Raw genomic sequence first — 16,768 nt, forward strand, 5'->3', positions numbered from 1 at the left:
TCTGGTAAGGCCCTGTAAGCAAAGCTTAGTTTTCCAGTTGATGTCAGGGTAATTGAAGTCCCCCATTATTATTGTATTGTTTTTCCTATATATATTTGTTAATTGATTAGCAAAAAGTGCATCTATTTTTTTCTGCTTGGTTGGGTGGCCTATAGTATACACCTATGGCAATATCATTCACATATATATTGCCTATATTCATTCTAGGTGATTTTTGTCCTTGGTTTTGTGCAATTCTGTAGCAATATAGTGGTCTTTTACATATAGTGCAACTCCACCTCCCCTTTTGGGGGGGTCTGATTTGGGTTTTTTAGAACAGTTTGTATCCTTCTATCAGTATGTTCCAGTCAAGGGTTTCATTCCACCACATTTCAGTAATTGCAACTATATCATATATAACCTAATGTATTAATAATTCAAGTTCACCCTGTTTATTCCCCAAAGTTTGAGCATTTCTATATAATGTGCATGTCATACAACAATCTCTCTCTTTCTCTGTCTGTAAATCCCTAGAGAGCAGAGCAACTGATTTGCCTCCTTTCTCTATGTCACCCTGCAACTGACATAGCTGACACACCTTTCTGGTATCCAATATATATGTCTATGGAGATTCTCAATCATCCAGTCAAGGTTGTCCCAAAGGCAGAAAAAGCACCTTTGGGATATCTTATATATATTTAACTATAGGTGTACCATATTTATTAAACAGTAATTCATCTTCCAAACCATTCACCAAAGAGGTATGAGATCTATTTTTGACATGAGAAACTTCATAAAATGAACTCTTTCATGTGAGAAGTTTATTTTTATTGGTAAAATATTAAATAGTATACAGAATTAAAAACTGCACATACACATTTGAGAAATAAGTCTTGGACAAATTTTATGCTTGTTCCTGAGATTCCCTACATTTAACTCCAGTAGCTGTGCACAGTACAAACATCCATAATATAATTATTTTCACAAAGTATTACAAAGTTTCTGTAACTCTGTCATATATATATATAAGATATATATATATACTCAAACACTCTCTCATGCATTTTTATCACTCATGTCCATATACCTTGCACACATACATATGATACTCATTTGTATGTATGTAAGAAAGGGGGAAATGTCCAGTTCCAACAATTGTGGAAAATTAATTAGCGATTTAAGACTTTGATAGCAAACCAGGAATTGCTTTTGAATTTTCCCATTCGGCTTTAGGTCTAAAACACCATTTCAAATGCTCCTAGAATTAATTTCAGATTATAGACTTCTGCAGTTGTGTATAAGAGCATAAACCAGACCTATACCTTTCATCTATAAATGTATCATTTCCATTCTTGGGAGTAAGATCATCTAGTTTTTCCATTTTCTACTTTGAATAAGAAATCCTTTTTTGGGCTAAATCAATAGCAGACATTCCTTTCCCAGCAAGAGTGAGCAGAAAATGTTTCTCCCAACAATGTGACAACAGGGGAGTACTTGCCCCATCTATTCAATAAGGCAGACAATATTGAATGTTCCAGAGTTTACCACAGAGACTATTCTAAGGGATTCTAATATAGATCATCTGATCCCAAAGTCTTTCAAATATGGTAGGAGTAAACTCTAATGTATTTTTTGACCTGTTCTCTAATATTTGGGTTCTAAATCATATTATCATTAACTGAAAATGAGCATGAGTGACCGTAGATAGGAAGGGACGTATTTTATTATAGTTGTTACTAAATTCTGTCCATTAAATCAAATTCAATCATAATACAGCCAGAGTGGAAATCTATGGAGTACCATTTTTTATTATTTGTAAACATCCCAAATTGGCTTGTTCATATATTCCCCACCCTGCCCACCGAGTCACTTCAAACACCTTTACAGTAAATAAAGCAAAGAATATTTTGGATGAGAATAAATACAAATAATATGAATATTTTGTAAAGCGTGATTTATACCCAAACACAAAATTTAAGTTGGAGGAAACAAGCAATTACAGAGTTTGAAATGATCAGCAAATGGCAAAAGTGAGGAAGCTACTGGGAGATCAAAAACTGCCATCCTTGATGGAGTATAATGGACGCATTATGTCATGTATCCACTTCATCATGCTTTCTGCTCTATACAAGACAGAAATTTGGAAAGCATAAGAACTGATGGCAAGCTGATATGTATCCCTTAAAATTCTAAGGAATCCAGTTCTACACCATGACCTAAATATCAGAGAGATTGTTCTCATACAGCATAGCAGCATTCATCCCCTAACAAAGTACCCACAAATCCTTTCCCCACTTTACCAAAAACAAGTGCTTCTGGGGAGCAAAACACCAGGAGTCCATGGATTCCTTTTCCAGACCTCTCATTTGCACTAGATTCTGGAGAAGGAAGAAGCAGTAGGGGTCTGCTCCAATTGATTCCAAGGATTCTGTTTCTCACAGCCTCTCTATATAGAGAAAAAAATCTCAAGCATGCCTACTCATAAGTAAGTATTCTATGGGGTTTGCTCGCTATTTACTTGGTAAATTGCTTGTGAATCTTTCTTAAATCCCACTGGGTATGCCAGAAAACTGAAGGGAATGAGCTGGAAGAACTGTTGGTGACCACAAATGCAGGCTTAGCTGATGAGCTAGGCAATACTTGTGGACCTTCCTCCAGAAACAGTGTAACTCAATGCAAATCCTGATGAAGTGCTTCACTTCTTTAAATAAAAATATTTATTAAACTCTTGTTTTCTTTTGGCAAGTGCTTAAAATCAAAGGTTATTTTCCCCTATCTTGCACATACACATACCCCAACCCCCAACCAGCAACCACCCAAAAGTGGCTTCTGTGTTCAGTAACAGCTTCCCCCGCCAAATATTCACAAGGATTTTTATTCTGTACCTAAATACATATTTACAGCATAGCAGTCTTCACCTATTTGAGTAATAGGTATTAAAATATTCTAGATATATAAATAAAGCATGACATATAAAAAATCCCTACCATAATAGATAAGGCAAGAAGAATTAAAAATAAGCTTTCCTGGTGAAAGAATTGTCTGCCTTGTATGCTTCCCTGCAGACAAAATTCCCCCAGACATAAATGCCTAGACTGAGAATTTGGAATCTGACCCAAGATTTTTCAATGCAAAGGACATTTCCAATGAGGATCAGCCCATTTGTGTTAAGTGCTTTACCCAATGAAAAAAAGAATGAAACCTCAACAAAGGAGGAAACAAAAATGCTTAGCTTTAGCAAGCAACCCACTAAGACCGCACCGATCAAAGGCACGTTATGGATAATAGCACTAAGAAGAAAGGGGTCACCTATATCTATCAGTTACATCCCCACCACTGAACTTCTACATTTAAGTTTTGGGGCAGCCTTTGCTACTTGTCTATTAGCACAATCAAACAGGTAATCCAGGGCAAGGGCAGCTTTGAAATATTTGTTCCATCTCTCTGAGCTGTTATCCTATGTCTCTCTAGAGCAAAAGCAACAGCTAAAACAGGGTGTTTGAGAGAATGGAACCCCAGTGTTTCTGAAAGGCAGCTTTCCTTCCCCTGCAGTGGGCTGCTGCATTTGGGGATATTCTTGGTCATGCTCCTAGCTCAAGTGAATCTGTGATGAATAGAGCTGTACCCCACAAGAATTTACATGAGTACCATAAGGGCATGCCCAGGATTCTCTGCAATGGGCCAGCAGTAGAAGTAACAAAGTGGATGGGGTTCCCTGAAGATTCAACTTTTAAAAAACAATGTATTAAAACACTGACCTTTGTCTGGGCAGCAATTTGCTTCAAAATGTAATGTCATTATTCAAACAATGTTCAATGCACTATAAAACTTTCAGAGAGATTATTGCACATAAATGGAACAATCGGTCTTTTCTCTCTTAAACTAAACAATCTGGATAGTGGCTCCAAACATGTTACAAGCATGTTCTAGTATTAAGATGCAAAAATACAACATTTTGGGTACAGAAATTTTGCCTAGGAATAGAATAATCCCAAAACTTTTAAAGCATAGACTTCCATTGGAAAAAATGACACGTTTTTACAGTTTAAATTTTTCTAAACAATTATGCATTAAAAGTTTCCAATCTGTCAAATAGTCATACATCTTAAGAAAAAGAAAGTACAACCAGAAAATAACATCAACATAAAGAAAGGCAACTGTTTAGTATTACAGTTCCACAGCTCTGTCATCTCTAATGATCCTAAATTTAAAAGTGTTAGAAAGATTATTTAGCTATATTTACCACATCATTTTTCTTTTTTTTAATATAAAACTACACTCAAGTACAAAAATATGTAAACACACTGTACAACCAATGAACAGATAACAAATTAAATTTAAAAACAAAATCAGGTTGCAGGCAATAAGAGCTATGATAGCATAAAACTGAAAATAAGAAAAAGTGGGCAGGAAAAGACCAAAACAAAGCAGAATAAAATTCCTACAAGTAACACAAAAAAATAAATATGATCAAGATTTGGGAATGCTTGATAACAGGACAAATCTCTGATCATAGTTTCAAAGTTTTAATTACTACAACATAACTAAATCCATCCTCTCTTAGACATGAGTATCTATTTATGTCATACAGTATAAAGCTGAAACAAATCTGAAAATCAAGGAACAGGATCCAGTGTTTGAATCTCATGGAAAAATTAAAATATGTATTTTAGTATCTTCTAGTAAAATTAACAGAAATTAAACAATTGTAAATTTGAGTGGGACATGTCCCTAATTTTTTTTAACCCCAAATATCTAAATTTGGTGGACAAGAATCCAAACTAAAAACTTCAGTTTGAAAGGATAGTTTTCAGGGCTCTGCAGCCAAGCATTTTGGACAGAAGCCCACACAAATCCGTGTCTTACAGCCTCAAGCAATTCCCTTCTGGAGTTCCAGATCTTAATACGGAACTGGAAATTATTCTGGAAGCCTGGGGAAGGGATAGGAAAGCAAACCCTCCAAAGCCCTCTGCAGGGGCTTCAGGCCCAAACCCTTCCAGAATGTCTTGAGAAACTAAGGGTGCAGGTATTGATTTCTCTTGAAAAATACAGTAGAGTTTTTGGCACCAAAATTCCACTTCTACAATTTTGTTTGATACTATCAATTATGAATTGGTGGATATAAATCAAAACTTTTTATATATTAATATATCACCACACGAAGCAAACAATCAGCACCCTTGCAGACTACTCATATGGATCTGTGTCTGTTTATATTTTTTTGTAATAGTCCTCAAGAGTAGTATCTCAATCTAAGCAACAATCTCTTCTTAGAGTATTTTGGATCAAACAGCAACTTTTTAAGAGGTGGCTTTGAAATCGTTCCACAGAAGGAACTGCAGAATTTGGTAAAAGCCATCTTTATCAATTGAAGATCAGTAACCATAGACAAATTCCCTCAAAAAAATAGGGTGGTTTCTACTCTGAGCTATAGTATATTGGATGCATTTCAATTCCAAAAGGGCTCCTGGAGGCTCCTTAGGGTAGGTCTGGGCACACCATAAATTGTGTGAGACCAGACTGAGCTCCATGCAGATGTCTCTGAAGCACACAAGTCCCTGCTTTGGGAACTATTGTTAATTCCTACTCCTAAGATAACTCACCTAAAGTTATTATAGCAAAACATATTTGACTCTCCCAGCATCTGTGTAAATCCTTTAAGAAATCTACACTCAGATTTGCGCTAATTAGAAGCTTTCATTCATGTGGCATTTGAGTTCCTTGTTCATAAGGAAACGACATGTCAAAATCAATCTCCGGTGATTTCGTAGGCATATCCTGTAGTTTTCTGGGTCAGAATTTGGGAGCAGCTTCCTGTTCCCTCTTCTGGGCTGTTTTCAGACTCTTTTTAATTCTCAAATGGTCTCCTGTGAAAGTCGGGACAGCAAGGTTTTCAAGTGGAGCCCTGGCTCTTCTTTAATTGAAAACAGCCACATTAAATTTTAATCAAACACAATCAAAATTATTTTCCTTATTTTGAAATGTTTTTTGTTGTTGTTGTTTTTACTGTTGGAACAAAGGTGTGTCCTATCAAAAAAAACCTAACAGGAATATTTTATAACGATAATCTTGACAAATACTTTGAAATATGTTCCTCTGCATAATTCATCAAATTGTAAGTTGTGAAATTCCAATTTCTGAAAACCATCAGAAGTTTTTGAGCTGAAAAGAAACTCCATAACAATTGTTCGTGATAAATCAAACTAAGGGTTCCTTTCCAGGTATCTCAATATTGATTATCTTTCATTTGCAAATTCCAATTATTTTTTTAGCAAATTATTGTTTTCCCTTTAAAATCCAATATTAGATTTCATATGCAGCAAAATTTTAAATGTTAATCATTCAAAAATATATTTCAAACTTTTTATAAGACTGATGAATTCAAATATATCTCACTTTGTCCATTTTGATCACAGTTCTTAAAGTAATACTTAACACTCTTCTAATAAACATACTACACTTTATAAGAAATATTAAATATCATTACAGCCCTTACTGTAGACAATATAGCATAAAATACTTTTGGGGAGAGATTATATCTTTTCTTTTTTGTGATGAATGCAAAATGAATAAGAAATTCCTGAACCTGAAACAGAAAATGTAACGTATATAACTCCATTAATATTCTGTACACAGGCTAAATTTTATATATTTCCATAGGAAATAATAAAAGAAAGCATTATTTTACTGAATATCTTCTTTTTTGTAATGAGGCTGCAAGAGATTGCATTCTTTTACTAACTCTCTAGGTATATATAATTTTAACATGTAATAGATCACTGTGGCTTGTGAGAATTTATTTGTCATGGTAATAACTTTTGAATGGCTTTTTGTTGACTCCTGCCAGGCATAAAATATTTTAGTTTTTGCTATTTTAGAGATATCAGTTTTTTCTTAAAATTCCTCCTCCATTATGACTGATGCAGGAACATAGAGGCACAATGAAAATAATTTTAAAAACTATTGTATAGGATCAGAGTGAAATATACTCCTGTGCGGGTTCATGAATCTTTTTGTTCCTAAAATTCTTTTTAAATTATTTTAAAGACAAGTGACCTTTCTAAACATATAAAAAGTAGGTCAGCAATTGGGTGCAAGAGATGTTCAGAAATGAGATAAGAGAAGCAAGGGACACCTATAATCTGCTTCTTGAATTTGGACTAATTCAAGATGCTCAAGTTCAATCTGGACTAGTTCAAGTGCTCAGAAAAACAACAGAATATTTGAAATGTATTCATTCATATCTTTACATCTTCAAATAGTAACCACTTTAATCTCCACAGAAAATAGGTTCAAGTCATTAATCAGAATGACCAACTGAGCCTCTGGATAACATAGAGTTCCCAATTTAGCTTTGTTTCACCTTGTACAAGGGATCATGCAAATCATAAAATGTCAATGGGCACCATTCAACATCCAGAAGGTCCCCAAACTTCCAGAGAAAGTTTTTGGGATTCATGAGAAATGGCAGAGGGAAGGGGAAACACTTCTGTTGAAGAAGAAAATATAACCCAAAATTTCTGGCAAGCAACTGTGAACAGAACTATTTGCTCTGGCACTTCCTGCCATGAAATTCTTCTCTGATATTAATACTAGCTGTGTAGTTTATAATCTTTGGCTTGTATTTGTTTTAGACAAATTTGTTACTTAAATCTTTATTGCTTCTGTATAAGACTGCAAGAAGCAACAGTCTAGCTTCAGGGACCCTGTTTTGGACAAAGAATGTACAAGCTAAACTGCTTTCTGAAGGAAATGTTAAAGCAAAATCACTTTAATTTTTATCATGTACTAGACTGCATAGGATGGTTGCCCGCCATTCCCATTTTGTACCAAAAGAGAATAACATACCTTTTAGTTTTTCAACTTTATTTTAGAAACCAATTAACTAACTCTCTTTATTCTTGAATATGCTAAATAAAATATGTAAAACCAAAGACTGCAAATGGTTTGTTTTGAGAGGCAACCTGAGGCAGTAACCTATGGTGCTGAAGATATTTTTAACTGCAACTCCCAGCAACCCCTTCCCTTTGCTGTGCTGTAGTTCAGCAAAATCTGCAGGGTCACAGGATCCTTTCCCCATAATCTTCTAGTCAGAAAAGGTATGGTTTTTAATCTATCCTCTTTGTAATTTTACAGCCAGATGTGCAAATATCTAAGGATGTAGAAAAATGTGAGGTAGTCACCGATTTTATTAAAAAAAAACAACCAACTAACCCAACTAACTAAAATAGTTGAGGGGGAAAAGATTGATAAAATTAAATATTATAAATCCAGATCATATATTCAGAGCTATATAATCAAGAGATGTTTAAACAGCCTTAATATTTCTAACCTAGTAATTCAGTCTTCATTTGCTAATATGATCAAGGGAGTAACTAAAACCTGAAATTATTCTTCAGGCAAATAATCAGCCCGTGCATAATCTAAGGCTCTTGGTTCTATTCAGCTTCATTTGGAAAGAGTGTTCTTTTATTTAGTAAGAAATCATTATTTATGACTATGATCTCTCTCTCTCTCTCTCTCTCTCTCTCTCTCTCTCTCTCTCTCTCTCTCTCTCTTTCTCTCTCTCTGTGTGTGAGAGGGAGGGAGGGAGGGAGAGAATGACAATTATTAGTAGATTAAAGATTGCCTTACAGATTAGTTTTTCTTGAGGAAGTAAGGCTGAGATTGAGAACTGGTGGTTTCTGTATGGGTCTGACCCACAGTGGCAAATGTGATGAGAGATGCCTGGGAATTACAGGACTAAAGAAAGGACTAAACGTGTGTGTGTCTGTGTGTGTAATCTGTGTCTGTGTGCATATGGTTCTGTATGCTGCAGTTTTAAATATGTGTTGGGGAGAGATACTTTTGCATAATATATATATATTTCTTTCCTTATGTGTGTATCAAAAAGGTGGCAATACTAAAGTACCTCTAACAGTGTCTGCATATCCTTATATAGTTAAATTAGTTATCAATTTGTAAGCTGCTTCAGTCATTAGGGCAGCTCTAACCAGCTGTTTCAGGATACAGATCTCCTAACTGAAATCTTAGTTTATTCAGTTTCCTAATGCTTCATACTACAAAAAAATAAAATGAAAAGTATAAGTATTTCATAGTTCAAATGCATTTGTAATGAGCATATCTGAGATTCTAAAGCAGCAAAACCTGCTAGATAAATATTTATATCTGTATTTTTAAACTAAGAATGTTTACTAGGAAATAAACTCCTTCTGAACTAAGTGAAGCTTATTTTTAGTAAATATACCCAGACTCCAATAGTTAACACCTAAACAACTTTAAAAAATAGGTAGACCTATAGGAAGCTGGTAAATGAATGACATAAAAGCATCCTAGCAATTAGTTTTCATTCTTTTTTAAAAGTGCATATTGGGATTAGTAAAATAACATTTTATGTTTTCAGATTTCCTGGAGGATGTCACTTCCCATGAAAAATCAAATCTCAGTTATGTGATTTAGTATTTAGATATAAACAATTCATTTACATTCCATACAACCAATACCTTATACGAAAGAACCTCACCTCAGGAAATAACTTCCGAGCAAACCTTGATATTTATCGGTGCTCCTAAACCTACAGAATAATTGTTAGTTTTAAGTGAAACCTCTCCCTGCCCCTAAGCACACCCCTTTTGCTAGAATGTTTGCAAAATAAGAATTTCATCCCCCATCCTGAACAAAACTTTAGCTACAGATTTAAAAGGGCTTTATTCTTTTGAAATTATTATTTTCCCCCCAAATGGCAACTTGCTAAGATGTCAGAGCACCTTGCTGAGTTAAGCATGTGAAAAGCTATATGAAAATTGTGACAGAAATGAACTCCCTTTCACTTTCCACTATGAAAGGGCAACATCCATTTTCGTAATAAAAACAATAAGCCAAATTATTATCTGGTCCCTCCTTTCCTTCCTTCTCACCTCACCACTGGTAGTAAGGCGAGACTGGATCCTCAAAACAGCAACAACAAAAATAACAATAATTAAAAATAGCTGCAAGGAAGAGAACCAATGAAAAGAGCTGTGTCAACATTTGAGGAAAAGTGGGCTTGCAAGTGCAGTATTTCTTCATGTGCAGTATTTGTTTTTCTACTTCAGTGTCTCCTTTGGAAAAGAAGGCTTAGTGGAATGTATGTTCTCCTCGGACAATGTGGGAAGAGAACTCATATCGGTCCTGACTCCGGTATCCACAAATGTTGCATTCTAGGGGATCCCGATAGCCATGACACCCCATATGAATGGTGTACATGACATGGTCTAGGAAAAGAATTCGACAGTGTTCACACTTAAATGCCCTTATCTGCTCTCCTTCTCCATTGAAGACCTTGTAGATATCCTTTAAAGAGCCCTTTGATGCTTTACTGACCTCCAAAGCCTTGGAGTCATCCTTCATGTAAGCTGGGCTTTGCTTTCGTTTGGGATTTAAGGCAAGGTTTCCTTGAAAGGACTGGTGGTCTTCGTGGCTGCTCTCCGAGTCAGAGGAATCGAGGCAGCTATTGCTAGGTGATGCCTCTCTTTCTTGGGGATGACTCTTTGGTCTGATGAGGGAGAGAGGGCCATCCACATTATTTTCATTGCTGTCAGTGGTTCCTCTGCTTACTGGTCTTTCTATCCTGTTAGGGTTGTACACCTGAGTATAAGCTGAACTTATGACAGGTGCCACATCAGCAATTGTGCTTGGAGTGTGCTGCACAAATGGGTGAAGTCCCTCTGCCCCAAGGTAAGAGATTGCATTGTTGATTGCTTGGTCCATCATGTGAGTTTGCATCAGCTCAGCATCTCTCTCATAAGGTAAGCTTGGATCAAAATGAATATCTGGATAACCATATCTCACGAGCTTTTCACCTACATGAGAACAACAGTAAGAAGAAAAAAAAATACCACTATTGAGATAAGAAATGATAGATCAACAATACAAATCCATTGGTAGAAAATGATACATAAAATTTCGCTTTTTTAAAAAAAATCCCAAAAATGTTTACTCAAAAAGAAACTATATTCCATGGGATTTACCAACCAGTAATTGTGCAAGGGACTCTTGGCAGAATCTGAAGTATTTGCTAAATTAGCAATAATGGAATACAAATATAATCAAACCATTGTCTTTAGATTTTCATTTTAAAATTCTGTGATTTATTTAACTTTTATATTTTACAATCCATAGGATCTCCATAAACTGGAAAATTTCAATAATTTGTGTCAATTCAATTCATTTTGTTTTGATGATGTGTTCTCACTTCAGATTTACATATTAGAATAAAATACATACTATTTTCCAAACGTCAAACATATATACATGCTGATTTATAATATTTCTAAACAGTGACATAATTGGACTGCTATTTTCAAATAATACAGGAACACAAAGTTTACATATGGAAAGAGATAACAATAATGTATTTTTCTTTTAAAATACGTTAGGTGAAAATCTATGTAAGATATGGAGCCCTCAAGCATTGAAGCAACTAAAATGAAGAAAAATGAGACATCCTATTATAGTTTCTAAAATGTTGGTGCAAATGTTGATCATTTGAGAATAAACCATATAAAACAACATTGACATTATGTATTCACAGATGACACAATTTATTAGAATCAGTTTTTTCAAAAATATTATACACCAGGAGCAGTCGTGGGGTTCAAATATATGAACAACTGGTTCTCTGTGTGGATGCCACTTCCAGAAGTCCATTCTGGGCCTGGGCAACAAAAAATTAGCTACCAGTGGTGCGAACTGGCTGATTCCCACCACTGATCAGAAGTGAAAAATATGTGCCTCACAAATCAGACTTCTTCCCATCTTCAGTGCAGATTGTTCATTCAAGGTAACATCGTTATATTACCATTTCAGAACTGAGCTCAGTCATTCTGGATCATTTGAATTTGTCTGTATATGCCCAAATGTCCTGACTATCTGAGCAAATCAAGAAATCAAGGAAGAAAGTTTGAAGTTTAGGCTTTAAGAAGCCTTAAAGAAGGAGGTTAGAAGAGGGGAAAGAACGAGATAGTAAAAGGATTGCATCAACAGAGGAACAAGATGGAACTTTTCCTTTTCTCCTATAGGTGACTTTTGGAGGGCATGCTGACCTTCACTCTCATAATACTAGAATAACATTCAACCCTGATATGATCTTGGATGAAGTACGCATGACTGAAGGAGAAGCAAAGTCTGATTTTGTACTATCCTAAACAAATACTCAATGTAACAATAGCATAGGTCTGAGAAGGAGGAGGAAGAGGTTGTAAGACTTCAGTCATAAAAATAAACATTTAAAACAATCAAAAACATATACCACATGCATAAATACACATATATTTTTCTGCTAATCACTACAAGTTGTATACAGAATATAGAGATTTATTGCTTATTCTCTACTTGTATCTTCATTTGTTTTGGCAGAATCAGTCTAGGATCGAAGATGATAGGGGATTGAAGGTAAGGGATTTCAGTAACCTATGCTAACTAACTCCTTCAAGTCCAACTCAGGATATTATAAATATTCTGATAACTGTGGGACCATCTATACCAACTATAGAGCTAACATATTATATATAGTACAGTTCATTTTCTCAATTTGGTTTGGGGTTATTGTGGATTGATGGAGAGAAGACCACTTATTTGTCACTGATGGATACTCTCTAGTTGTCAGAATCCAATTATATTTCATCCTTAATCATCAAATATAGAAAACCCCAATTCTGCCTTCTCTGGATTCTGCCATAAGAGGGAGAGAAGGGGGAGAACAAAGGGGCTTTATGGGCCTCACTTCCTTCAGTATACTTCTAAGGAATTGAATGTGTTTATTGCAACCTCAAAGAGTTTGAATGTAAATAGCACCAAAGAACCTTACCATAACAAAGGGGGCTATTTACCTTTCATGTAGTTTATCTGAAGTCTCCATCCAGACGGAAGAAAGGAACAAAGGGGTGGAATTGTGATGCCTGAAACTATCACTGGAAGGGGGGGTGATTGGGTGGGACTGCTGGGGAACCCCTTAAAACCTTGAATGGGAGAGCTTGGACCCCAAATCCTGTCTAGCACGGCTGCAACCACTTCTTCTTAATAAAGGATTCCTGTTGGAAGAATTATTCCAAGAGTTCTGTCTTCTTAAGATGCAAAGTGAGGTGGGTCCTTACACTAGTAAGATATGAGCTGGCAATGACTGGCACCTATTACGATCATCTGCTTCCAGAGATTTATAAAATCCAAGGATTCTTGTTGGCCCTGAGTGATTTTCCAGGCGATTTAGCTGACAATTCTCTTAAGACCACAGTCACATAATTGAATGGTGACATGAGAGGGGCTATTGATTAAAAGTATCACTTCAGAGCACCCATCTCTGATTCTAAATTCCACTTAGAATACTCTGTAGTTTTTCATGTATTTTGAACAATGAATAAGACTGTATTCAGCTAAAATGGAGACAAAGTAAATTGTATTCTTCTGGTTACAGGTTACCTTCCTGTGCTGGTAGTAGTGTTGTGAAAAAGGTATAAAGCTTGTTCAGGCCCATTTTTAAGTGCTTACCCATTGGTTAATAAAACACCATGCTATAGTTGGAGAATTAAAATGTTCATCATCCATGTCAATTTAGATGCCATAGTTATTGCAGGATCTATAGAGATTATAGCTGTCAGAATTTGTAATTGTTACGTACTGTAATTACTTATTTATTTACATGTCTTTGTATACCAGCCAGCTCTCAAGACTCTTGGTGAAATCTGTGAATTAGTTAAATTACTTGTAACGGTTAGGATGATTACTTGTTCTATGAATCTTTGTTTATCATGACCGGCAGTACCTAGCAGGAAGATTCAAACTGGTGGGACTGGAAAGGAATTAATGCCTTATAAGGTGGGGATATGTCTTCCAGTATGAAACATATAGTGGTGTAACCTCTCTTTAAGAGGTTCTGCATGGACACTAAGTCTTGAACAATGAGAATCCACTTGCAAATTCTCTTTTTGGGGACAATGTAATTAATTGGCTAGCTACAATTGATGAAGCTTATTATCTAGACAAATTTCATTGATCAGTGCATCACTGATAACAGCCTTGATTACCCTAATATTCTTTTCTAAGTGAAAAATGGGAGGAATATTACTGAAAATCCAGTCCCTGGACCAGCCTTGTGATTAAGGAACTGGAAGTGCAGTATTTCAGTAATTCAGTTTCTATTTAAAGGATTGCTACCAGAAGTGGTATTAGGAAATTTTTGTTCCAGATTCTCTTCTTCCTGTTGTTTAGCTTCTATGTGAGAAGTTAGGGACTGCTTTTAACAAATCAAAAAGGAATGCTTTTCATAACAAAAAAAAATGATTTAAAAAGCTAATAAGATATAAGAAGTTACTATAGGACAGACATGTCAAACTTGCGACATCATGTGATGTCGTGTAACCTATCAGGACAGTTTTGCCATTGCCGGCAATGGGGTGAGCGCAGCTTCCGGATGATGTGTCCGGCCTGCAGGCCGGCAGTTTGACACCCCTGCTATAGGACATCAGCTGGAGATCTGAAGCTCATTGTTATTGATTGATTGATTCAGTTTGTAAGGTTGCCTAATTCTACAAGTAATAAAAAATAAAGTAAAAACAATGAAAAGAAAAAAAACCTGCATTGTGGAAATTCAAAAGATTTAAAACATCATAACATTGCACATAATATACAAGGCCTGCAAGGAAATCCACATTCTAAAATCTTCTCTAAAGGGTTGGGCCCATTGGTGGATGGCTATTCCAGAGGGCAAGAGTCACCCGTTCAGATTCAGAGAGAAGGCACAGCTCCCAGGTCGCATAAGATGACAATATTTTTTTTTTTTAAAGGATCTCGGAGCATGTGAAAAATGCAAATATTATAGAATGAGGAGAAATAGTTAGAAACATGCAGCCCTATAAAATCAAGCCCTTAAACCACATATAGTTTTATAGATGACAATGAACACCTTGAATTGCACCTAGAATCCTTCCTCTAACCAATGCAGCTTGATTATTTTGTTTTATGGTTTTACTCTTTAATAGTGCATAGTTCTGTTTTCATATGATTTCATAATCATACTCTGTAATTCTTTAATGTTGGGAAAAAAGGACATTAAACTTTTTATATATTTATTCAATAACATTTGCAGTCAATCACATAACAAAGTACACAAGGACATTATTTTGCATATTTTCATATAAACTTGATTAAAGAGCAATTGGAATGGATTTGCCTGCTTACTTTTTCCAATGGTGTACAATTCTACAAAGAATTATGGTGGTTTCATAAATTGGCAACTGCAAAGAAGATAATTATTCAACGATTGAATGATTTATAATCTTAAGATTATAGATGACTGCTCATTTCATGATTATGAACTGACACCCCACTGATGTAATGGAAAGACTGATTAATATTATTTTGAATGGTCAAGATTTAATTACTTTTAAAAAAAATCAATATATGCTGTGTGGTTATATATGTATGATATGCCTTACATATCTTACCTGCCATATACTTTGTTTTGTATGTACAAAAAGAAAAAAATATTTTAGAAGATATGTACAGTATTGCCCTATTGATTTTTCTGTGGTCTTATTTATTTATGACTGCAAATTATATGCCCCTCCATTTGTAAAGATTTTCAGAAGTTTACAGCTTTTAGTTAGGATAGCTTGATCTTACATACCTCAAAATACCTTTCTAAAGAGCCATGTTTCTACAGCTCTATGGAAGTATAATAAGGATGCTGTGGTCTGGATATCTGGGGACAAGATGTTCCAAAGAAGAAGATTTCTCACTAAGAAGGGTTGAATCTGAGATCCCTGAATCCTTAGCAAGCCCACTCTTTCAGATCTTATTGGAGACACTGATTCAACATGGAGAAAACGATCATGGCAATACCTAAGGGTTTAAGCCACAAAGAGCTTGAATTGTATCCAGAGGCTAATTGGCAGCCACTGCAATTCCTGTAGTAATGCAATTAAAGAAGTGAAGCTCAGGACACTCACCCATAACTCCCTGAAAAACTGCACAGTGCATTAATGAAGCTTTTGAATGGTCTTCAAGGCAGCCCCATGTAGACTATACTACAGTAATTCAGCTGTGAAATGCCAAGGCCTTGAGCAATTTTAAGTAAATTCAAGAAAGTCCACAACTACTGCTGATGGCCAGAACCTCTACTTGCTGTTCAAACAGGATCCAGGAGTTCAGGACTCCCAAGATGTGGGTCAGCTTTGCCTGGGGAAGCACTACCTCACCAAAAGTCAAATATAGACCATCACTGGACACAAATCCACAGCCTTCATAGGGTTAGTCTAACTCTGTTTCTCTCTATCAACACCAGGTCAGAACCTCCCTCACACAGTATCTCTTGCCTATCTGAGACTGGAGACAGATCATTTGAAACTAATTTATAATTAAAACCTGATAGATTCCCAATATCTCACTGACATTTTGGTAAGAAATACGTTTACATAGCTAATTCTTCATCTGCCTCTAAATATTTAACTATAAAATATAAATATGGATAAAGCTATAGTTAATTTTAATACGTGATCTGAAGAAATGTATACAGTATTTATTCACTTACAATAGTTATTATGACACTGAGTGAAGAATTATTTTATTTTCTCAGATTCTAGAGGATTATATTTTGAATCTAAGGTTTTATTTTTATTTTTTCTCTGAAGCATGACATTTTTACTCCCTTTCTTTAAATTTCAGCTGTAAGATTACAATACTGTCTTAGTTTTATCTGAGAGTAAAAATCAAACTCTAGATCTGAAAGACATAGTGTACATCGTGTTTCAGCTTT

General features: G+C 35.4%; 1 protein-coding gene across 3 annotated transcripts in view; it reads right to left on the reverse strand.

Annotated features, from left to right (window-relative positions):
• Positions 1 to 785: 785 nt before the first annotated feature.
• Positions 786 to 16,768, reverse strand: part of IKZF2 (IKAROS family zinc finger 2) — a 97,609-nt gene continuing 81,626 nt past the window's right edge. For all 3 annotated transcript variants that reach the window (XM_039362215.1, XM_039362214.1, XM_039362216.1), the window contains one exon: positions 786 to 10,820. In XM_039362215.1, coding sequence (XP_039218149.1) covers positions 10,096 to 10,820 — 725 coding nt within the window. In that variant the 3' untranslated portion in view covers positions 786 to 10,095. The remainder of the gene's footprint in view (positions 10,821 to 16,768) is intronic.

Source organism: Crotalus tigris, unplaced genomic scaffold (genome assembly GCF_016545835.1).
Source record: "Crotalus tigris isolate CLP2741 ecotype Arizona unplaced genomic scaffold, ASM1654583v1 scf7180000019380.578012, whole genome shotgun sequence".
NCBI lineage: Eukaryota > Metazoa > Chordata > Lepidosauria > Squamata > Viperidae > Crotalus > Crotalus tigris.